The following is a 24,377-nucleotide window of genomic DNA, read 5'->3' on the forward strand; positions in this document are numbered from 1 at the left end:
AAATGGCTCAAGATTCAAATTAGGATTAAATAAAAAAATAGCATTTATTAAAAGAATATAAAGGAATAGAGGTAAGCAAACAGTGCTGGGTGCACCGGGAGTCTCCGCTCCACCAGGACGCACACCAGTTACATCAAGCAGCTGATTATTATGCTCCTAGACTAATACATATTCATTACTACTTCTAACAAAATAGATTATTATAATTAGCTTCCGGTGTCCAGTTCCTCCTACTGGAGCATGCGCATCAGTCTCCTCTGGGGGTCTCTAGGGGTCTTTCATGCTGAAGGCTCGTAGTCTTCCTCTCCCCCTTTGTACTCACTTGGCACCATTCCAAGTTTATGGAACACTTTCTGCAGTTCTTGTCTCCCAACTGTCCTTCAGCTTCTTTTTTCTTCCTCTTAATCTCTTGGCCCCCCTGGCCAGATACCAAGGATCCTCATAGTATCCCATAACAGTCACCAGTTGTTATCAGTTGTTCTGAAACTCCCAGACATCAAACACAAACAGCTTTCTTATTTGATGCTTCACGAGTAATTAAAACATTCTTCCCCAGCCATTCACAGACACATCTATAGCAGTGTTAAGTTAATCTCGAAGAAGACAGGACAAAAGGCTGTAACTGTTAGAAATAGAAGTCCGGAATAACAAAAGCAAACAGGTTCATAAATTTAAGGAGTGCTTTCTGAAGACGTGATAAATTGACTAGAATGAGGGGGAGACTGGGACACACTGCATCTGTGGTTCAAGAACTAAATTGCCAGTGCAGGGCCCAGAGGCAGACAGGATTCAAACAGAATTGTTCTTTATGGACACGAATTTATGGACACGAATTGGAATTGTTAAAACATTCCTCACAATCCCTTATCTTCTTTTTAATATCCCCAATTCGTGTCTCTTCTGTTATTAACAATTGGATTTCATCAGTTTGTTCTTGGAGGGTCCAATTCTTAAGCATCATAATTGACATATTCCCTTCTTTTTTTTAATGAAGTTATTACCAAGGTACTATTTATCACCCGGTGTATTAATAATGTAAGACAAGGTATCATACAAGGTATAAACAATAACATCTTTACACCACATCACAATAAAAATAACACTCTTTTAACCCATGGTCCACCAGGCAGCCATGAAAATAAATCCCATTCCATATCCTTCCAGGTTTGTGTTTGCTCGCTCACCTCCCCCCCTCCTTCTCTGGGATGGGAGAGAGAAATGGGAAAGCGAAGCCTGTGAGTTGAGATAAAAACAAGAAGATAATAACAATAATAATAATAACAATAATAATAATAATAACAATAATAATAATAATAATAATAATAATAATAATAATAATAATAATAATGATAATAGTCCTACTAGTAATAATGTGCACGAAACAAGTGATGCACAATGCAATTGCTCACCACCTGCTGTCCGATGCCCAACCTAACCCCGAGCAGTCCGGCCCTCCTCCCAGCCTGCCTGCTGGCAGGACAGGGAGAAGCTGAATTTGGCTTGGTCCTTGGCTTGTTGTAAGCACTGCTCTGTAACAATTCAAAACAATTAAAACATCAGCATATTATTAACATTCTTCTCATCCTAAACCAGAGCATAACATTCTATCAGCTACTAGGAAGAAACACCCTTTTTATCAATCTTTAAACAGCAATTACTAAAGCTAAATTTTCCACAGACTTCTCCTTCTTGTGCTAGTAAATAATCCAAAGCTAGGCAATTTTGATACAAAGCAGTTCTCATCATTTATAACTATTTCTATTACAGCTAATAACCTAATTATTCTATTAAGTATATATACTGGGGTCCTATAGCCCCAGGATCTGTCTTCTGCCCACGTATCTGGATCATAATAGGCAAACGCCTTCAGGGTCGATTCAGGCTTGTGTTACCGTTCAGCCTGTCAGGGTGATCCAGCTCCTGGAAAACGAATCACAATTTTATATAGGTTAAAAAAAAGGTTCTTATGTTATTTTCTCAGGACAACCTGACCTTAGTGTGGGAGAAGTCCAGTCGAGGCCCTCTCACTCGGCAGTCAATACCCATAGGGGTTGCCTCCCTCGGTAGACCATACACACCGCAGTGGAGGGTCCTGCCCCTGTCTTGCCTTCTCCCTTTCCTCCCTTCAGGCTTGTCCCCTTTATTTGGCATCCTTAATTCATGCAGAGCCTCGTTGCCAGAATATTAGTTCTTCCTTAGCTTGAGTTTCAGTTTCCCAGGAGCAGACTCAACCCTCCGAGTTTCAGTAGTTACTGGTCCTTTTATTCTGGATGCATGGGTCCCTTTCTGCGGTTCTCACAGCTGTTTCAGTAGTCAGTAAAACAAGGTACAGTCCCTCACACCGAGGGTTCAGTGATTCTTCCCTCCCGTGGCTGCTTGTTGAAACACTTTCTTTTTTATCTTCTGACAAGTTAAATAACAGTTATCTAATTTGCTTTGCCGTATGGCCCTTTCCAGGTTCCTGTAGCAGGATTCATCTGATAGCCTTTCAGGTTGATACAGATTTGACTACAGATACCAGGGTTTTGGCATTCATCACTAACTCCACAGTTTCCCAGCTGGACAGTCACATTCATTTTTGTTGCATTCCTTCAGGGGCATCACCCCAGTGCTTGCAGTCTCTCTGCTGGTTACACACTTTATTGATATCTATGCACACAAAGTCAGATTCAGCACACACCTTCTTCACACAAGCACTCTCATCACTGCCATCTGAGCAGTCTTCACATTTTACTCTAGCACCGTTGGCAGCAGTGCACAGTCAGGCGAAGGCGAGCAGCAGGCAGAGCACCCAGCACCCCGCACCGTCACCTGTGTCACTTATACTACTCCTATTACCCATGCTGTTAGTGTCAGTGGCATCCTCCTTTTCTTTTTGCCACTGACCATTCACCACAAATGGATGAGACACATGATTACTAGTTAGGAAAGAGAGTGTAACGTCTGCTATACGGCTGCAGGCAGTGCCAGCTGCAACCTTAGGTTTGTGAAAGAGCCTGCCGGTGGTCATTTGGCAGTGTAATCTGCGTCTCTGCACTCCTGCCCTGCAATAGAGCTAAGTCGTCATTAGCAATAGTTATAACACCGATCTGGGGACGAATAGTCTTTTTTGCATTGCAAGATAAACCTTTTATAAAAAGAATGCCAGAGTGAAGCAGCACAGCCGCTGCTGCCGCTGCCTCCATGGTTATGTCAGACAGGCTGCAGGGTCCTGATGTCCGCCCCTCTGCTCTGTGCCGACTCGCCACACGGTGAGGGTCAGCTGCCGGTGTCCACTGACGCCTCTGGTCTCCCGTAGCATCTCGATCTCGGATGTTCTGCAATTACTTCAATTTCCCTGCGTTTTGCAGCTTCTGTCAGGTCTATTCTGTGTCTCTCAGAGCCGTCCGTGGCTCTGCAGCGTCTCTCAGGGCTCCCTCCGTCCAGCGGTAGTCCCTCCGTAGTGTCTCGGGTCTCCCAGCGCCGCTCCGGTCTCTCGGCCTGTTCAGGTCTCAGCGAGTCCAGGTCTCATCCTTAACCCAACCGGACGGTATCTTACAAATCAGTCGTCTTTGTCCAGACTCCAGTCGGACGGTATCCACCAGCGTCTCTGCTGTCTTCGTCTGGGATCGAACCAGACGGTATCCAAACGACTGTCGTCTTCATCCGGTTTGATTCCAGACACCGGAATCCAGCCGAACGCAACTCTGTCGTCTTCGTCCGGATCTTCGCGCGCAGAATTACGGGCAAAAAACAGCCGGCAACAAGGGAGCTCAAAAAAAAATTGAATTCTTTGCTTACCTTTATTCAGGTTCAGGATGGCATTAGTCCCGATCTGACCCAAATGGTGGGGCGCCTCTCCTAGATTAAATCAGAATTCAGGAACTATAGCCCTCCCGGACGAGCCCCCAAATTGTTATAAATGGCTCAGGATTCAAATTAGGATTAAATAAAAAAATAGCATTTATTAAAAGAATATAAAGGAATAGAGGTAAGCAAACAGCGCTGGGTGCACCGGGAGTCTCCGCTCCACCAGGATGTACACCAGTTACATCAAGCAGCTGATTTTTATGCTTCTAGACTAATACATATTCATTACTACTTCTAACAAAATAGATTATTATAATTAGCTTCCGGGGTCCAGTTCCTCCTACTGGAGCATGCGCATCAGTCTCCTCTGGGGGTCTCTAGGGGTCTTTCATGCTGAAGGCTCGTAGTCTTCCTCTCCCCCTTTGTACTTACTCGGCACTATTCCAAGTTTATGGAACACTCTCTGTACACTCTCCGCAGGTCTTGTCTCCCAACCGTCCTTCAGCTTCTTTTTTCTTCCTCTTAATCTCTTGGCCCCCCCTGGCCAGATACCAAGGATCTCATAACAGTCACCAGCAGTCACCAGTTATTATCAGTTGTTCTGAAACTCCCAAACAGGTTGACGACTCACGAGCAATTAAAACATTCCTTTCCCAGCTATTCACAGTCATCTACATAACATCTATAGCAGTGTTAAATCAATCTCGAAGAAGACAGGAAAAAAAAGCTGTAACTGTTAGAAATAGAAGTCCGGAATAACAAAAGCAAACAGGTTCATAAATTTAAGGAGTGTTTTCTGAAGACGTGATAAATTGACTAGAATGAGGGGGAGACTGGGACACACTGCATCTGTGATTCAAGAACTAAATTGCCAGTGCAGGGCCCAGAGGCAGACAGGATTCAAACAGAATTGTTCTTTATGGACACGAATTGTTAACACATTCCTCACATAATTAATAATGTAATTAATTAATTAATTAATACTAATTATAATAACCAATTTTTTAGAATTAGCAATGAATATGTATTAGTCTAGAAGCATAAAAATCAGCTGCTTGATGTAACTGGTGTGCGTCCTGGTGGAGCGGAGACTCCCGGTGCACCCAGCACTGTTTGCTTACCTCTATTCCTTTATATTCTTTAAATAAATCCTATTTTTTTATTTAATCCTAATTTGAATCCTGAGCCATTTATAACATTGTGAACACAGAAGAGTGGCCATTAAATTGGGGGAGAAAATATAGCACAAAGAGGCTGGAGATGAGAATGGTTTACTTAAAGGGCAGGGGAATGGGGAGAAAAAGAAACAAAAGAAACAACAAGGCAGCGGGGAAGCACAAAGAGAAGGAAAAAGAAATATTCTCTACTTCCCATCAACGAGCGATGTTCAGCCATGTCCTGGGAAGCAGGGCATCAAAACATGCAGTGGTTGTTCAGGAGGAACAGCCCCCTTCCCCACGGCAACCCCCTGTTTATTGCTGAGTGTGGCATCAGGTGCTATGGAATGTCCCTTTGGTTGGTTTAGGTCAGCTGCCCTATCGATGTCCCCTCCCCATCACCGCCCACCCCCATTGATTTCCTTTGATGAAGTGGCCAACCATCTGGTTGCCCAGGGGAAGCCAGCTGATGGCACCTCTTTGGATTTCAGCACAGCTTCAAGACAGCTTCTCACTGTCTCCTTCTGGACCAATTGGGCAGCACACAGCTAGAGCAATGCATAATGCGATGGGTGAACAAGGGGCTGACGGGTCGCGCTCCAAGGGTTATTGTAAATGGGGTCGCATCAGGGTGGCGGCCAGTCATAGGGGCTTCCGCAGGCCTCCATTTTAGGGCCTGTTCTCTTCGGTGTTGTCCCGACTGACTCGCATGTAGGACTTGAGGGCAGATGGAGTCCATTTATGCATGATGCTAAACAGGAAGGAGTGGCTGACTCCATCGAGGGGAGGAAGGCTTTGCAGAGAGATCTCGACAAAGCAGAGAGCTGGGCAATCCCCAGCAATATGAGGTTTAGCAAGAGCGAGTGAGGGATTCCACGCCTGGCAAGGGGCAACCCTGGCTGTATGGACAGCACAGCCCTGCAGACAGGGATCTGGGGGTTTTGGTCGATGGCAAGTTGAATGTGATTCAAGCACGGGCCCTGGCAGCCAGGAGGGGCAACAGCATCCTGGGGTGCCTCCAGCACGGCATCGCCAGCCGCTCAGGGGCAGGGATTGCTGTGCTCTGCTCTGCGCTCTTGCAGCATCACCTCAAGTCCTGGGTGCACTTTTGGGCAGCACACTAACACAAGGACATCAGGTTATGGGAGAGTGTCCAAAGGAGGGTTTCGAAGTGGTGGAGGATCTGGAGAGTAAGACGGATGAGGAGCACATGAGGTGTGCGTGTTTGTTCAGCCTGCATGAGACTGAGGGGAGGCCTCATGGCGGCCGGCAGCTTCCTCACGAGGGCAGCAGAGGGGCCGGCGCTGAGCTCTGCTCTCTGGGGCCACTGACAAAACTCGAGGGAATGGCAAGGAGATGGGCCACTGGAGGCTCTGGCTGCAGGTGAGGAAAAGATTGGACACCACCACGGGGCTTGGCCACTGAAACAGGCCTCCCAGGGAAGTGGTCATGGCAGCCAAGCTGCTGGGGTTCACCAAATGTCTGGCAAGTGCTTTCAGACACATGCTTTGGTTTTTGGGGGTCACCCAGAGCGCTGGGCTCTCAGGTCACCCAGCGGTGGGCTGTGAGGTCACCCAGCAATGGGCTGTGACCTCACGGCCCTCACTGCTTATCTTGGGGCGCCGTCAGAGCCTGGCCCAGCCTGGCTCGTGCCTGGACTCTGGCTGAGCGTTTGTGCGAGGCTTGGAGTGCCGAGCAAGGATCTCTTGGGAGATTTGTTGGAGCTGTGCTGTGGGGCCGTTGGCAGCTGCTCTCGGTGCCCGTCCCCGCAGCCAGTGCCTGCGTTTCCCCGGCCCTGCCTGGCTCAGGCAGCCGGGGCTGTGCAAGGAGTGCTCGCAGCAGTGCAGGTGAGCTGTGAGGCGACACGTGCCCCGGGGCTGGGCTTGGGGTTTTGTCCTGCTGAGGGGCCGGGGCACTGCCGCTGCCTGCCCTGGCTCAGCCACTGACCCTGGCCTCTCTCCTTCTTGCAGCGCACAGCAGCTGTGGCAGCGGTGCCAGCCAGGGGAAGCAGCTCCCCATCTGCAGCTCTCCCCAGCCCGCTGCAGCGAGCCGACACCATGGGCGGTGAGGCCCAGGACATCACCTGCCCTGTGTGCCAGGGGGCCCCCAAGGAGCCCAGCTACATCCTCCCCTGCCTGCACCAGTTCTGCTTCGGGTGCGTCATGCGCTGGGTCCAGAGAAGCAGCACCTGCCCCCTCTGCAGGCAGCGCATCACCTCCATCCGCTACTCCATCTGGGCGGAAGACGACTTCCTGGAGGTGCAGGTGGCCCCCGATGCAGAGGCGCAAGACGACAGCCCCCAGGACGAGCAGGGGGCTGCAGAGCCCATGCCCCAGCCTGCCGTCAGAGGCCTCCCGCCCGAGGAATGGGCAGCCCTCTTCAGGGAACACCTCGAAGTCCTGGGTCCGCTGCGCTCCTGGGTGCGCCAGCAAGCCAGGGAGCTCTTCGATGCTGCCTGGTGGGACCAGGACATGCTGGAGGCCACCGTCGTCGCTTGGCTGTGCCGCTGTGGGCTGGATGAGCACGCCTTGGTGCGGGAGCTGCGGCCCTTGCTGCAGGGCCACACGGTGAGCATTGTGCAGCGGCTCATCTCCATCATGGGGGAGATATGCAGCGAGGAGTACCTCGAGGAGCTGGGCTTCCTGGAACTGCGTCCTGCCAGCCAGCTCTACATGGACAACGGCCCTGACGTGGACCTCGAGGGCTCCCAAGACACCTGGGAGCCAAACAACGAGGGCTCCGAAGACGCCGGGGATCCAGAGCTCGAGGGCTCCCAAGACACCGGGGAGCCAGAGCTCGAGGGCTCCCAAGACACCTGGGAGCCAGAAGACAGCCTGGAGGCCACCCCCAGCCCTGCTGCCTCCCCCCGGGACACTCCTGTCACCAGCCTGCTCTCCTCCAGCAGCGCGGAGGATTCTGACATCGAGGAGCTGCCCAGCGCCTCCAGTGCCGCCCTGCCTGCGGGTCCTGGCCAGCCGCCCGCTGCACCCATCCCTGAGGAGCAGGAGGAGCTCTTCTCAGAGCCTGAAGAGGAGGAAGCAGAACACGCTGCAGTGCCGGGCTGCAGCCACGGGCCCTCTCCTCCTGGCCAGGGCAGGGACAGCTCACCTGGGGGGCCCCGGCGCCCCCCGAAGAGGAGGGCCGACAGCAACCCGGACTCTCCCCAGCCCTGCAAGAGGCCCCCGCGCCTTTAGCAGGGCACATCTGGTTGTCATCAAAATAAAGAGTTGTGACCCTACCACAGACAGTGTCTTGGGCTTCTTCGTCGAATCCCAGAATCCTACAGTCATAGAAATGTCGAGGGGCTCAGGTTGGAAGGGGCCTTAAAGACCACCTAGTTCCACTCCCCCTGCCATGGCCAGGGATGCAACTCACTGGCCTCACCCAACCTGGTGATGGGCAATGTCTGCCCACTCGCTCAGGACCCACAGGACCCAATTATAATTATTAATAACCTATTTTTAATAGGTTATTATAATTAATAATATAATATAATATAATAAATTAATTAATACTAATGATAATAACTTATTTTTTAGAAGTAGCAATGAATATGTATTAGTCTAGGAGCATAAAAATCAGCTACTTGATGTAACTGGTGTGCGTCCTGGTGGAGCGGAGACTCCCGGTGCACCCAGCACTTACCTCTATTCTTTTAATAAATCCTATTTTTTTATTTAATCCTAATTTGAATCCTGAGCCATTTCTAACAACCTCATTTGGTTTCTTCCTGCCTAGCTCTCCAGCCTGTCCAGGTCTCATTGTACTCAAAATTCTCATTTGTACTTTCTGTAGTACTAAAAAATCACAGAATCACAGAATTTCTAGGTTGGAAGAGACCTCAAGATCATCGAGTCCAACCTCTAACCTAACGCTAACAGTCCCCACTAAACCATATCCCTAAGCTCTACATCTAAACGTCTTTTAAAGACTTCCAGGGATGGTGACTCCACCACCTCCCTGGGCAGCCTGTTCCAGTGCCTCACAACCCTTTCAGTGAAGAAGCTCTTCCTAACATCTAACCTAAAACTCCCCTGGTGCAACTTTAGCCCATTCCCCTCGTCCTGTCACCAGGCACGTGGGAGAACAGGCCAACCCCCACCTCGCTACAGCCTCCCTTAATGTACTTATACAGAGCAATAAGGTCACCCCTGAGCCTCCTCTTCTCTAGGCTGAACAAGCCCAGCTCCCTCAGCCGCTCCTCGTAGGACTTGTTCTCCAGGCCCCTCACCAGCTTCGTCGCCCTTCTTTGGACCCGCTCAAGCACCTCGATGTCCTTCTTGTAGCGAGGGGCCCAAAACTGAACACAGTACTCGAGGTGCGGCCTCACCAGAGCCGAGTACAGGGGGACGATCACCTCCCTAGCCCTGCTGGTCACGCTGTTTCTGATACAAGCCAGGATGCCGTTGGCCTTCTTGGCCACCTGAGCACACTGCTGGCTCATATTCAGCCGACTGTCCACCATCACTCCCAGGTCCTTCTCTGCCTGGCAGCTCTCCAACCACTCATCTCCCAGCCTGTAGCTCTGCTTGGGGTTATTGCGCCCCAGGTGCAGGACCCGGCACTTGGCCTTGTTGAACTTCATACAGTTGACCTCAGCCCATCGGTGCAGCCTATCCAGATCCTCCTGCAGAGCCTTCCTACCCTCGAGCAGATCGACACATGTGCATAGCTTGGTGTCATCTGAAATCTGAGGGTGCACTCAATGCCCTCGTCCAGATCATTGATGAAGATATTAAAGAGGACCGGCCCCAGCACCGAGCCCTGGGGGACGCCACTAGTGACTGGCCTCCAACTGGACTTGACTCCATTTACCACAACTCTTTGGGCCCGGCTATCCAGCCAGTTTCTAACCCAACGAAGCGTGCGCCAGTCCAAGCCAAGAGCAGCCAGTTTCTTGAGGAGAATGCTGTGGGAGACGGTGTCAAAAGCCTTGCTGAAGTCAAGGTAGACCACATCCACAGCCTTTCTCTCGTCCACCCAGCGCATCACTTTGTCATAGAAGGAGATCAGGTTTGTCAAGCAGGACCTGCCTTCCATAAACCCATGCTGACTGGGCCTGATCGCCTGCTTGCCCTTCAAGTGCGGCATGATGACTCTCAAGAGGATCTGCTCCATGAGCTTCCCTGGTACTGAGGTCAAACTGACCGGCCTGTAGTTCCCCGGGTCAGCCCTCTGGCCCTTCTTGTAGATGGGCGTCACATTCGCTAGCCGCCAGTCAGCTGGGACCTCCCCCGATAGCCAGGACTGCTGATAAATGATGGATAGGGGCTTGGCCAGCTCCTCTGCCAGTTCTCTCAGTACCCTTGGGTGGATCCCATCCGGCCCCATCGATTTGTGGACATCCAAGTGCCGTAGCAGGTCACCAACCAGTTCTTTGTGGATGGTGAGGGCCACATCCTGCTCCCCGTCCCCTTCCACCAGCTCAGGGTACTGGGTATCCAGAGAACAACCGGTATTGCCGCTAAAGACTGAGGCAAAGAAGGCATTGAGCACCTCCGCCTTTTCCTCATCTCTTGTAACTAAGTTTCCCCCCGCATCCAGTAAAGGATGGAGATTCTCCTTAGTCCTCCTTTTTGTGTTGATGTATTTATAAAAGCGTTTTTTGTTATCTTTAACGGCAGTAGCCAGATTGAGCTCCAGATGAGCTTTGGCCTTCCTAATTTTGTCCCTGCACAGCCTCGTTACATCCTTATAGTCCTCCCTAGTGGCCTGTCCACTTTTCCAAAGATTATAAACCCTCTTTTTTCTCCTAAGCTCAAGCCACAGTTCTCTGTTGAGCCAGGCTGGTCTTCTTCCCCGCTCGCTCATCTTTGGGCACATGGGAACAGACCGCTCCTGCGCCATTAGGATTTGCCTCTTGAAGAGCGCCCAGCCTTCCTGGACCCCTCTGCCCTTCAGAACCGCCTCCCAAGGGATTCCACCAACTAGTGTCCTGAGCAGCCCAAAGTCAGCCCTCCGAAAGTCCAATACAGTGGTTTTACTGGTCCCCTTCCTGGCCTCGCCAAGAATAGTGAACTCCACCATTTCGTGGTCACTCTGCCCAAGACAGCTCCCGACAATCACATCCTCCACCAGACCTTCTCTGTTTGTGAAGAGAAGGTCTAGCGGGGCACCACCCCTGGTAGGTTCACTAACCAGCTGTGTCAGGAAGCTATCTTCCACACTCTCCAGAAACCTCCTAGACTGCTTTCTCTGGGCTGTGTTGTGCTTCCAGGATATGTCAGGGAAGTTGAAGTCCCCCACAAGTACAAGCGCTGAAGATTTCACAACCTCTGTCAGCTGCCTGTAGAACTCCTCATCCGTCTCCTCATCCTGGTTCGGCGGTCTATAGCAGACCCCGACCAGGACACTAGCCTTGTTGTCCCTGCCGATCCTAACCCAAAGGGACTCGACCTTGTCATTCCTAGCCTCGAGTTCTACAACCTCAAAAGACTCTCTAATATAGAGAGCCACACCGCAGCCCCTTCTGTGCTGCCTGTCCCTTCTGAAGAGCTTATAGCCAGGCATCGCAGCACTCCAGTCATGAGACTGGTCCCACCACATCTCCGTGATGGCAACCAAGTCGTAGCCTGCCTGCTGCACGATGGCTTCCAGCTCCTCCTGTTTGTTACCCATGCTGTGTGCATTGGTGTAGATGCACTTCAGCTGGGCCATTACCTTATTCCCCGGCCTTGCTATTGCTCCCCCTGGCACAGCCCCAACAGTCCTTGCTTCAGCCCCATCCCCCTTCTTACCTAGTTTAAAGCCCTATCAATGAGCCCCGCCAGCTCCTGGCCAAGGATCCTTTTTCCCCTAAAGGATAGGGACCCATCTACGGCCATCAGACCAGGTGCTGAATAAACTGCCCCATGGTCGAAAAACCCAAGATTTCTGCGTAGGCACCAGCCCCAGAGCCACGTGTTTAACAGGTGGGCTTTCCTTGTCCTCTCCGTACCCCTCCCTGTCAACGTAGGGATGGACGAAAATACTACCTGCACTCCCGCTCCGTCCACTAACCGTCCCAGCCCCCTAAAGTCTCTTTTGATTGCCTTCAGGCTTCTGTCTTCAATGTCGTCACTGCCCTCCTGGACTATCAGAAGAGGATAATAGTCAGAGGGGCGTACCAGGTTGGGGAGCTTCCTGGCAACGTCCCTGACCCTGGCCCCGGGGAGGCAGCAGACTTCCCTACGGGTAGGGTCAGGCCGACAGATAGGGCCCTCTGTTCCCCTAAGGACAGAGTCTCCCACAACAATCACCCTTCTTTCTTTCTTGATGGAGGCAGTCCTGAGGCGTGGAGTCGACCTCCTCGCCCTAGGCATCCTCCTGGGAACACTTTCTACCTCTTCCTCAGTTGCTGGTCTCTCAAGCTCCAGGGCCTCAAACCTGTTGTGTAAGGGCACCTGGGAAGGTGGGGCCGGAAGGGGAGGGCATCGCCTGCCATGTCGAGCAGGGACCTGTCTCCATTCCTCCTCAACTCCCAGATCCCCTCCCTCTGCCCGACGGCGACAGGGCAGGGGGTCCACCCCCATTTGGGGTGTCTCACCCTGGTACCTGTCCTTGAGGCCCTGCAGGGAGTTACTCCACAAGTAACTACTAGTGTTATGCTTCTGCCATTTGGTTGGAAAGGTGAAATTGAGAATTTTCTTGATATTAGCAGGGACTCTGTGTTCAGAATATACCCCTGGCCATTCATGGGTAGCTTCTTAGCACAATAATCAGTACAACTGCCAGCAATTGCAAACAGTTGTGAGAGTGGCTAACAGATATGAGTACTGCTGGCATATGTCTGTCAAAGCAAATTTGTCTTGATCCTGCCGTGGTAATGTGACCAAAAGATATCTCTAACACCAACGACAGCCATCATTTAAATCCTGCTGTATTAAGCAGATTAGGTATGTCAGACAGACTGGGTGCTGTGGCAGTCAATGGTTTAGTAGCTGCATTCAACTTTCTGTAGTCTACTGTAAGCCACCATGTCCTTAATATTTGTAAGTGGCCATACTGGAGAAGTTCTTTCCTCTTCCTAGGCTGCCTGCTAGCAAGTTGATTGGGAGTACAACAAGAAAAAATTTTTTAATCAACATTTGGTGTGATTTTCAGCAACACAACTGCTATGAGGACTGCAAGAAAAATGCTTGCCAGGTTTGCAGCATAATACCAGTAGCCTGAATAAGTTATAAGGCAATAGAAGTCCCCTAGTAAAGGACGGTGTAAATGCCAAAACTTAACTGGACAAGCTGTTTCCTCCTGTAAGTAGATTATTCAGGTTATTTCCTGTATTTCCTGTAACTGAAAAAACAAGCAAACAAACAAACAAACACAAAACAAACAAACAAAAAAAAACAACCAACAATATTTACTCCAAAATTTATCCATTTTAAATAGAACACATCTTTTAAAAGCCTGTTTCTGCTACAGTTTTGTGAAAGATTTTATCCCAAGTCTTCATTCTATGCAGTAGAATAAAAAAAATAAATTTCAAAGGACAATTTTCAGATTCACATTAAGGCCGGAGTCCACCTCATGTTGTAAGTCTCTTCTACCAGGTTAGAATATCACCACTAACACCTTGGTACAATTCCTCTACAGGTAGTCAGCTCAGCTTTTGTCATTTATATTCCAATGGGACAGGAACTGATTCACTTCTTCCAAAGTTTGTGAAAAGCAAGTCCCCCACGCTTATTTTATAGCCTGGCTGAGCGATGCACTGGAAGTTTTCTCTCCGGTATCAGAACATTTCAAAGCACGGAGTTCAGCCAGTGCAAGAAATCGGTTGTTCATCCAGACATCTTTAGGTTGAGTCTATTTGGCCTTTCAGAAATTCATAAGGATATGAGCATGGTAGAAAATATCAATAAAGTTTAGGAAACACAATGAAAGGAGGAAAAAGAAAAGGCAAAATTGAGCTTCAGAGCTGTACTGACAGATCTGAAATTCTGTGGGGATTCCCTAGGTTGGAAAAGCACAGCAAAACTCACGCCTGAGAATAAGGCACCATGAGGCTGCCAATACGCTCAGGTTACTTACTGTATTAGCATGCTTAATTACAACAAATTAACAACATGTAGTTCTTACCTCTGATATTAATTCCAATATTCTCTCCCTGCTCTGGTTGTGAAACACCGAAAGCTCTGTCACGCAGTCCTCGTCAAGGTGTCCCTGCTGCAAGAACATGGACTACATTCAAGCATGAAGCTTTCAGGTTGTCTCATCGAGACACATCTGACCATGACACTGCTGTGATATGCAGCAGGCGGAGTCCCTCATTATCCAACATTTCAGATTTTGTATTTTAGTTAGCATCATGGCTAAATGTTGCCGTGAGTAAACGGAGAAAGTCACACAACTTCAGCAACTTGAGCGTCTCGGCCCTCCCTGGTGAGAGGTTCTGAACTCACATGGGAAAGGCTGTCTGCAGATAAGATTTTTCACTTGAGTGGAAGCTACACTTTTATCTCTTCTTAAATATGCAAAGCTCCATCAGGCATGCACGTCTTTGCCAGAGCTGCTTAAAACTGACAGCGCACGTGCAACAAGCTGCTCTTTACCTAGACAAACAGCAGCACCCAGTGGCCAGCAGGAGGCATTGGCTGCAAATGAGCATCAGCTGCTCATCAGCACTTGGTGACAGCTGGAATTTCCCCCAAGCCCCCACACTATCCTCAACTCACACACATCAAAAGAGTTGAAGTACAGAGAGGACAAACATGCTTTCAAAGAGGTCAGCTTGTTGGCCAAACGAGCAATTCTCAGTGAGAACTAGAATTAAGATAAACCATAAGCATGTCCAAGAAAAATAATAATACTTGTTTTTTACCCCCTAAACCAAAGTATTGACCAAGGAGCCTGGAGAATCAACTGGTTGCTCACATACAGAAGTTCTGCACATTTTGATGAGAAGCTAGCTGTTTTGCTAATTAAGCATCAACGACAGAATACAATGACAACGTACCTTGAAATGCCTCCTCAAAAGAAATGGCAAAGAACCAGTACCGTTGTGACAGCAAATAAGATTACAGGAAATGCCAAGGAACCTTCTTGGCAAGTGTACTTACTGGATATTTACTTTGCCAGTGGACAGCATCTGAATAACCTTCCATGAGCCACGGGTGACTTAACAGATGCTTAACTGTAATCCGCTTCTTTGGGTCCACCTAGTGGGCAGGAAGAATCAAGTTGTTACACAAATCTGTGAGAACAGAAGAAAAAACTTATCTTTTATTCAGACCTTCTGGGTGCTTAGAACGGATAAAATAGAAACCAACAACAATGTTTCAGAACCCCACCAAAAGGAAGGTTAAATGTCTGAGCTGTGAATAACAGTTACAGCACCTATGGTTACAGTACATGTTCCAGTAACATTCTGCAGTGACTAGACTGCCTAGATGTAGCCCGAAGGCATATTTCATATGCTCAGCTTCATTAATAAAACGTCTCATTTATAAACACTTCTTAATTGTGCTGCATCAATAGAACACCCAAATGCAAGGTGCTTCAAGACTTCATTTAATTATTTACATTTTAATTTCTATATCCATGAACTATTATTACATTCTTGCATGAGAAATTTCTGCAGAAGACAAGGCTAAGCTTTCCTTCAAGGATTCAGACGTATAAGAGTTAATCTTCAAACACCAAATATTTTCTAAGTACTTCATAGATGTAGTATTCCGACCTAATGAAATAGCATTTTGTAGACCTATCTGAGTAGAAGCAGCACCTTTACCTGTAGCATTTGGCTAAGCAGCAGCGTACTGCTAGGAGAGAGCCACTTTGGAATAGTATATTTTCCTCTCTGTGGAAAAAAAAAAAAAAAAACAACAAAGAGGGTGTAGAATGAACCTTGAATAGTTAGGTCAAACAGGATTATTAAATTACTTAGGTGATAGTGACATCTCTCTTCAGCCAAAAAGGAAGAACAGCCACATGCAAAAAATGTTTGAGAGTTGAGATAAGGACAGGGAGATCACTCACCACATACCGTTAGAAGGAAAACAGACTCGGCGTAATGAAGATCAATGTAATGTATTGACAAATGGTAATAAACTCGAGCAGTGAGAACTAAAAACCTCCTCCCTCTGAGCAATGCAAGGGAACAGGGCAGTCCATAATGCTTTGTCCCTGCTGCTCCCTACACCTCCCTCTCTGTCCCTGCTCCCCACGGGGTCCCTTGCAGGGGATGCCGTACTTCCCAAACTGAGCCTGCGGGGGCTGCCCACAGGCAGCAGCTCTTCAGGAACTGCTCCAATATGGGTCTGCACCATGCGGTCCATCCATCGGGAGCACGCTACTCCTGCAGATGCTCTCACCACACCTCCTGTTCCATCCTCACAAACATGGTTAGTGATATCATTAGAAACAGATGGGGGGCAGATTTCAGATGTCACAGTGCAGCTTTACTGGGAAAGTAAGGCATCAAATCCACATGATCTGCATGTGGGTCCAAGGAGCCCCATTACCCATTTTGCTTTTAATACATCACTACAGATCAGGAGACAAGGTAAAACAAGTAGCGTCTCCTTGACTGAGGACAGTGCTGGAAGGCAAATACCTCGCAAGAGCTACCAGAACCATAAGATCACTCCACAAGTATTTTCTTCTTGCAGGAGCTGTAGCACATACTTGGTTGACTTAAGTATTCCCAAATGAAGAGATGTGGAACATTCCAGGGAAAGAAACAAGGTGTGCAAGCACTGTGATCCTACTTCCAACCACAGGACCATGTGGGTTGGGAAAGACGTCTAAGATCAGCTGGTCCATCCTTCAACCTCACACTGCCAAGCCCACCATTAAACCATGTCACCAAGCACCTCATCTACATGGTTTTTGAATGCCTCCTGAGTGGTGACTCAACCACTCCCCTGGGCTGCCTGTTCCAATACCTCTCAACTCTTTCAATAAGGAAATTTTTCCTAATAGCCAAGCCAAACCTCCTCCAGAGCAACTTGAGGGCATTTCCTCTTGTCTTATCACTCGGTGCTTGGGGACACCCGTCCCCATCTCGCTAGACTCCTTTAAGGTAATTGTAGAGCTTAGATTCAAGCAGCAGCCTTCCAACAGCCTTGAGCTGGGATTACAGTACATTTCAGCATCTGTAACCTGTGAAATTCAATTCCACAAGCATATCTAAGTGTCTCCATTTCAAGCAATTTTCATCTCGCAGCCACACAGAATTAAAACAAATTCAGAGCAGAAATAGCAAGCCTGCATCTTAACACCTGTGAGACTTCCCTCTTCCACTGCACTCAGACTGAGTTTTAAAACTTGCTCATCTCTGTTCACCTCAACAAGTTCCACTGGCCAATGTTTCACCTCTCCAAAGAATGCAGCTCCTGGTTCTCGTGAAGTGAGGCCTCAACTCTGCAGAAACCATCCTTGAAGACTCCAAAAGATCTCCTGTCCCCCCTCCTACCACCACAGTCCTTGAATCCTCTTCAGGATGCTCTACTTTCCAGTCATACCAATCTCTTGGTCAGGGAAGGAGAAGCAGGTAGAGGAAGCCAAAGACCTCAGCCAACACAGCTGTTCCACACTCCGCTGGCTTCCTGGAGGCTTTGTGAACAGAAATTTGCTGGCAGCCTGCAAGTGGTTTGTGGAGGTGTCTACAGGATGCCAAACAGCAGCTGTTCAGCTGTACTGGGAGGAATTTACAGGGAAACAGAACCAACGACTCAGTGCTGTTACTTACTACCTATTCAGCCTTTTCTCTTGGAGGCAACTTATGGGGTCTTGCATTTCCTCCTCATTCTGGACAGAGAAGTGCTGACAGACAGCACACTGAATGTAAGCCAGGGGTGTCTTCTGGCAGAAAAGATGCCCAACACTACCGTGGGCTGAATTAGGAAGCAGCACCAACACACCAGGAGGCTGAGCCCTCTGCTCAGCTCTTGTTGGATGACATCTACAATGCTGCACCTAGGTTTCAGCCCCCTTCAGGAAAAGCATCGAAAGGAAGAAAGCTCTTTGCATGCTCATTCTGGAGGAGGAAATCTCAATAGCGGTGGCAGAATCCTGCCTTTCCCAGAGAGGAGAATAGCTGGTATTCAAGAACAGTCAGTCCTGGAAAATCCAATGGCAGATGTACGGTTCTGTCACAGCATATGGAGAAGGCAGATGAAGGATCCCCCCCCAAAAATCCAGCCCATTGACAAGAAAATTCTTCTTCTGAAACTCCACTTGCTATCATCAACCAGTTGCACCAGGCTAGTGTACCGGGAAGGCCAATGGAAGAAATGCACAAAATGCTAGGAAGAGCAGCAGAAAGGGACAAAATTCAGCACAAAGTCCTTTTTGCCTTAGGCAAAGCCTAGCAGGTTCTGTCACCAGAAAAGCAAACCTCTTGCAACACTCAGCCATGTCCCTCCTAGCACAACCAATACCTACCATTATCCTCCTGTAGACTGCCATGACGTTGTCATCATCAAAAGGGAGAAAGCCACACAGCAGAGCATACAGCAGTACACCCATGCTCCAAATATCTGCCTAAAAAATAAAAGTGCGTAGATGTTCACAAAGCAGATGTATCCAAAAGGGCTTCATGACAGACCATATTGTCCGCCCTTGGCAAAGTCCCCACACACTTCATGAAGAGTAGGCTCATCTTGTTTAAAAAAAAAAAAAAAAAAAGAATCAGAGGCCAACAACAGCAGTGCAAAGCTGTGAGAGCAAACAAAAGACTGACTCCATCCTAATAGCAAAGCAACTTAAGAAGCTTGAAGGGATTCCCATTACAGCATTTTGGATAGATTAACAAATGCAAGTTGCAAGTAGGCCCAGAGTTTCAGGTATGAAATCAAAGCTGAGAAACCTCTTCACATTTTCTGCGCTCTGTTTTTTATAACATTGTGCAACAAAAAGGGACCAAGTCTTCATGCACAACTTGCAAGCTAAAGAAAAGCCTGACGAATCATTAAAACTTTGAGATTGCACAAAAATTTGTGACAAGTGAGGAGTAATTGACAGAGGACAGTGCTCTTTCAAAGATTTTGTAGTAGAAGAACGTTACTGTTTTGTAGGGCACTAAAAGATGGAGCAACTGGTGGAGGTAGGTAAGGATTAGCCAGAGATAAACCAGCCAGCTACCTGACCTGTGGCCAACAGTACTGTTTGAGTCTGCGACTGCTAAGGCTAGTTGAGGCAGCTGTGGGAAGTACCAAAGTAATGCTGTCCAGGGGCATTCAGGAGGGAAACCAAGTGAGCATACCCCAACTTCACTGCCTTTACAAACAGGGCACCAGAGGAGGAAAAAAAAAATTAAAAAAAAAAATCACACACTACAACTCTGCTACATACCTCTGATCCAATATATGCTTTGCCCTGAATCAGCTCTGGCGCTGCATACGCTGGGCTTCCACAGCAGGTGTTCAGATGGTAATCAAGGCCTCCCTAGAATAACACAGAAATCGGAATAATCACACTGAAGCCTTGGCTCTAACACGCTTTAGGTCATCTAGTAATGACACAGTAGAAGCCTCAGAGGCTCCCTCTTTTTCTGCAACGCATCTATGTTCACCTTTTATTTTGCTTTGTTGTAACTTATGAATTTACTAAGCAAATAGTCTAAGACCATAAACATCTAAAACCACAAACATGTTCTGATCCCAAACTGCTCCTTTATCTATGTTCCTTGGCAAGATGCATTCTTTTCCTTAGCTCCTCATCTATTAAGATGAATTCCTTGTGCAAACGTGCAGATAAGAGATACAAACCTGTGACGAAGTGATCTAAGAGCTACTGAGCATGAGGCTAGATGGTTATTTATGACAATATTTAATGCAATAACTTTTCAAAGACCCACTGATAAAACACTTCCTTATCAAAACCGTGTTCTTATTTCACATGCACTGTCTTCTACACAGATCACAATAAGATGATGTTATTCCACTGAACTGATGCTCTGTTGGTCCTGATTACCGGCATGATGCTCTAACTTGCTCTATTGAGTCAAACAAAACAATCTGAGGGTGAATAACTCCCTTGAAATCCCTAAAACTGTCTCCTTGTTACATTGATCCTCACCAGCACCCACCTTGCATGTTAAAAAGGCAAACAGAAAAGGCTCCCCAAAACTGTTTCTAGGATCAAGAAACAATTCAGGACAAACACACAGAAACAGAGGATCTGCATCTGTCACCTGTATAAACTTGTTGGTTCTATCCACAATATCCAGCTCCACAAAACTCTTTTGAAGAAAGACATACACAGGTGAAAAACGCATGAAGGAAAAGTGCATGCCAACCTGATATTACGGGCCCTTGTATGAGACAGAAGGTGCTGTACATACCAGATGATCTCTGCCTTAGATTACAAAAATATCAAGTCTACATGGAGAAAACGATTTAACAGGCTGCTCAGAGCCACAGCTGTTAACTGTTCTCTTGCGCAGTTCAGTCCCTTCCAAGGAAGCAGTAATTGCATCCCAACCACATCAATGGCTTTACTTTAGGGTGTTTGGGCAAGTCACTGCATTGCATTCTGTGGTCAAACATGCATTTCTTGGGTGCACATAGTATTGGATCGAGCAGATACTCTTACCTTTGGCTTTGCACAGAGCCCAAAGTCTATCAGCTTCAGATTATGTTCCTCGTCAATCAGCAGATTTTCCTGGTGAAAGAGAAAGCAGCAAGTAATGCTTTTCAGCTGAGCATCCGAGGAACCACCTTTTCTTGTACTAGGGCTTGGAGATGGCACAGGATAAAGCCTTCAGACACTGCGTCTGACTCTGCTTTGAGCAGCAGGTTCAAGCAGAAACTGCTGCAGTTGCTTCCAAGCCAAGTTACCGTATCCTCCTCCAGATTCACCAGCTCATTGTCTAGAAGCCAACTCCTTGCAAAAGGCACAAACAGAGCTTTCTTTTTTTTGGAGAAAAGCTCTTTGGAGACAAAGATCTCATCAGCTGTCTGGGAAATTGCCTGAGCTCCAAGGGTTTGTTTTTCTCAGAGATATCAGCATCTCTAAAAAATGTAAAGTTCTAACCAATTTGTGGAGAAACACTCAAATCTTCCAACCACTAAAACAATGCTTAATCTGCAAAGACAGAGAAGCTATAGGATGGGGCCAGTAGCGTGCATCTTATTCTGCACCCTCTCTATACCTATCCTTCATTTAAGCTATCTGACTCTGTTCCTTGAGGCACAAAACCATAAGTGTGCACAACAGATTGACACCATCAAGGCTCTCTCCAGGTGCATACTGGAACAAAGAGTGTAACAGAAACACCTAACCAACATCCATATTAGTTCCATGTCTCTGCTCTGCTCCCTTTTAGAGCATGAGCAGAGAATCACAGAAAGGTTTGCATTGGAAGGGACCTTAAAGATCCTCTTATTCCACTCCCCCTGCCACAGGCAGGGACACCTCCTGCTAGACCAGGCTGCCCAAAGCCCCCTCCAGCCTGGTCTTAATCCACAGCTTCTCTTGGCAACCTCTTCCAGTGTGTCACACTCCTCAGAGTAAAGAATTTCTTCCTTATAGCTAATCTAAATCTACACTCTCAGTTTAAAACCACTACTCCTTGTCCTATCCCTACATCCGCAACGAAGAGTCCCTCCCCAGCCTTCCTTTGGCCCCCTTTAGGTATTGGAAAGTTGTTATAAGGTCTCCCTGGAGCCTTCTCTTCGCCAGGCTGAACAACCCCAATTCCCTCAGCCTGACTTCATAGGAGAGGTGCTCCAGCCCTTCATCATCTCTGTGGCCTCCTCTGGACTTGTTCTAATACTTCCATGTCCTTGTGCTGGAGGCCTCAGAGTTGAATGCAGTACTCTCAGTACTATGTTCTATTTCAGAGGAAAATCCCTTCTCAGGGTCAGCCACATCCAGCTCAGCTGAGGCACACAGTAGCAAGCAGAAACAATACATTTCCAGAAGGCATCAGATCATTTGTTATTTACAGAAATGTGACTACTATTCAGGCTTACTGGTTTGAGGTCCCTGTGGGCATATCCCTTACTGTGAACATAAGCAATTGCTGAAACAATCTGCCGAAAAAATACACGAGCTTCTTCTTCTGAAAGACGGTCCTTGGAAATAATGTAATCAAACAGCTCTCCTCCAGGACAATACTGCAATAAGAAGGTAAAGCGCAAAAGAGAATATGTTGAGAGCATAACCAGGAAGTCTAAGTACCAACGAGAGCACAGAAAGCACTGGACAGCAGCTATAGGACTCTCTGCATATTCCCTTTGCTTTATCAGTACCCAAAAGTTTGGCATGGGTCACCACTGCAGCAAACCACACAAGCCAAGAAGTCTGACCCTTGCCTCAAATTTTGTATCCAAGACATTACACTCTTGTCATGGGTGGTGCAAATCACCCAGGAGACGACAATCACTTGGGAGTTCTGGTGTCTCACAGACCTTGCTGGTGCTATTTTAAAATAATTGAAACGCAAGGTAGGAATTAAACTTATTTCACTTTTTGTGAACACCAAAGAGTGGCTTTTACGAGAAGACAGAACATGTATTTTCAGCTTAATGTTTAAAGTAATGAATCTTGAACAAACTCATCAATTAGATAACCTCTTAAGAAATGCATCATTTCAACTTTGCTGTTATATTATCGCATACTGCTAAAGCGGACAGATCGTGTACTGTAACCTCAAGCGTGGCAGAAACACCATTTCTTACCTCTAAGACCATGAATATTTTCTTGGATGTCTCTATTACGTGATACAACCGGCAAATATGTTGGTGACTTAAATTCTTCATGGCATCAATTTCTGTTTTAACACGAGGCAAGTCATCCTAAGAGACCATGAACATAAGCTATGAATTTGGTGACTACTTACAACAGTAAACTGCAAACTATTGCAGAAGTCAAAATTTCACAGCACGTTTCTGACAGCATACGATTCAACATCAACTCATCTACAGCTCTTCCATTCCCCCCATATAATTCTGATCAGCAAAACCTGAAGACATAAAATATCTAGTGTTTTCATCAGCATTTTGTTTGAGTTATTGTAACAATTGTCAACTTCCTCCATTTTACAGCGAGTGAATGCTGCCCACTTCACAAGAAGGCACAACGTTTCCGGTGCTTTGTTAACATTCCTTGAACTCTGCAGCATCCTTTAAAAGGCAGCAGGGCTAGTAGGCAGCATCTTTATGTACCGCACCCCTTTGCTCTTGAGAACTGCACAAGAAACAGACGATGCTATCAAATGTTACATGTTTTTGACTTACCCCTAGCGCAAGCTTGTCCATGATTTTTATTGCAACTTTTTCACCGGTAAGAAGATGTCGTCCAAGCTTTACCTTTGCAAACCCACCTAAAAGTGAACACACAGACATTTAAAGCTCAGCATGATAACACGCGTTCATCCTTTTAATCCCGCTTGTAGAGCAGAGTACGCAGCACGACTTGTGTGCAATGCCTTCATCAGAGGAAGAGGCGATTTGAGTTAAGGGCTGCCAAGTAGCTTCAGAATTGTGCTCCAAAATTCACGGGCCTGAAGTCACTCTGTACTCAGGCAGACAGCAGGCAGGCGTCTTTGTTCAGAGATCACTCCTACCCGTCCCAATCGTTTCGCGCAACTCGTAGTACTTCAGAATCTCCTCATCGCTGCTGACAGACATCCTGAGGCCAGCAGGCGCCTGCCCTTCTGCCCAGCACCTGCAACGACAAAGCGCCACCCGTGGCTGCGCTGCCCTCAGAGCACGGCCCGAGGCGCGGAGGGGCCGCTTGCAGCACCGAGACCCACCGGGACCCACCGGGACCCACCGGGACCCCTGCTCAGCGCCTGGGCGCTGCTGCCCGGCCCCCCCCACCCCCGCCGGGCCCGGCCCGGCCCCCGCCTCACCGCTCCGCCACAGCGCCCGGCGCGGCCGTTGCCGTTTGAACCGCCCGCCCCGCCCGCCCGCCGGCAGCACGGGGCCAATGGCGGCCGCCGCGCGGCGCCCAACGGGAGGGAGGGAGGGAGGGAGGGAGGGAAGGAGGGAGGCGCGGCAGGGCGGCCATGTTGGGAGGGTCGGCGCTGCTGCTCCGCGCCCTGCAGGCTCTGGGGGAGGGTGGGGAAGAAGGAACATGGTGATGCGCAAGTCCAGGGGACCTGAGGACATGGATCTGCGGGTCCTGAGCGAGTGGGCAGACATTGCCCATCACCAGGTTGGGTGAGGCCAGTGAGTTGCATCCCTGGCCATGGCAGGGGGAGTGGAACTAGGTGGTCTTTAAGGCCCCTTCCAACCTGAGCCACTCGACATTTCTGTGACTGTAGGATTCTGGGATTCGACCAAGAAGACCAAGACACTGTCTGTGGCAGGGTCACAATTCTTTATTTTGATGACAACCAGATGTGCCCTGCTAAAGGCGCGGGGGCCTCTTGCAGGGCTGGGGAGAGTCCGGGTTGCTGTCGGCCCTCCTCTTCGGGGGGCGCCGGGGCCCCCCAGGTGAGCTGTCCCTGCCCTGGCCAGGAGGAGAGGGCCCGTGGCTGCAGCCCGGCACTGCAGCGTG

General features: G+C 48.3%; 1 protein-coding gene across 10 annotated transcripts; it reads right to left on the reverse strand.

The window, feature by feature from the left end:
* Positions 1–71: 71 nt before the first annotated feature.
* On the reverse strand, positions 72–23,842 carry LOC101791319 (maternal embryonic leucine zipper kinase). Of its 10 annotated transcripts, XR_011805845.1 has the most exons (15): positions 23,728–23,842; positions 23,440–23,540; positions 23,111–23,196; positions 22,553–22,669; positions 21,845–21,988; positions 20,463–20,531; positions 19,221–19,313; positions 18,312–18,410; positions 15,655–15,723; positions 14,984–15,082; positions 14,004–14,090; positions 13,158–13,217; positions 1,993–3,840; positions 1,410–1,529; positions 76–1,233 (listed from the first exon to the last, which is right to left on the reverse strand). XR_011805845.1 is itself a non-coding variant. In XM_072031332.1 (13 exons), exons 2-12 carry the CDS (start codon positions 23,501–23,503, stop codon positions 13,191–13,193), a joined length of 954 nt encoding a protein of 317 aa, XP_071887433.1. In that variant the 5' UTR covers positions 23,504–23,540; positions 23,639–23,711; the 3' UTR covers positions 72–3,840; positions 13,158–13,190. The 10 variants fall into 10 exon arrangements, 7 of the variants coding, with proteins under 7 accessions (XP_071887433.1, XP_071887435.1, XP_071887434.1 ...); XR_011805843.1 differs by having other exon boundaries at positions 74–1,233; positions 1,410–3,840; XR_011805844.1 differs by having other exon boundaries at positions 75–1,529.
* Positions 23,843–24,377: the final 535 nt, after the last annotated feature.

Source organism: Anas platyrhynchos, chromosome Z (assembly GCF_047663525.1).
Source record: "Anas platyrhynchos isolate ZD024472 breed Pekin duck chromosome Z, IASCAAS_PekinDuck_T2T, whole genome shotgun sequence".
Lineage (NCBI taxonomy): Eukaryota > Metazoa > Chordata > Aves > Anseriformes > Anatidae > Anas > Anas platyrhynchos.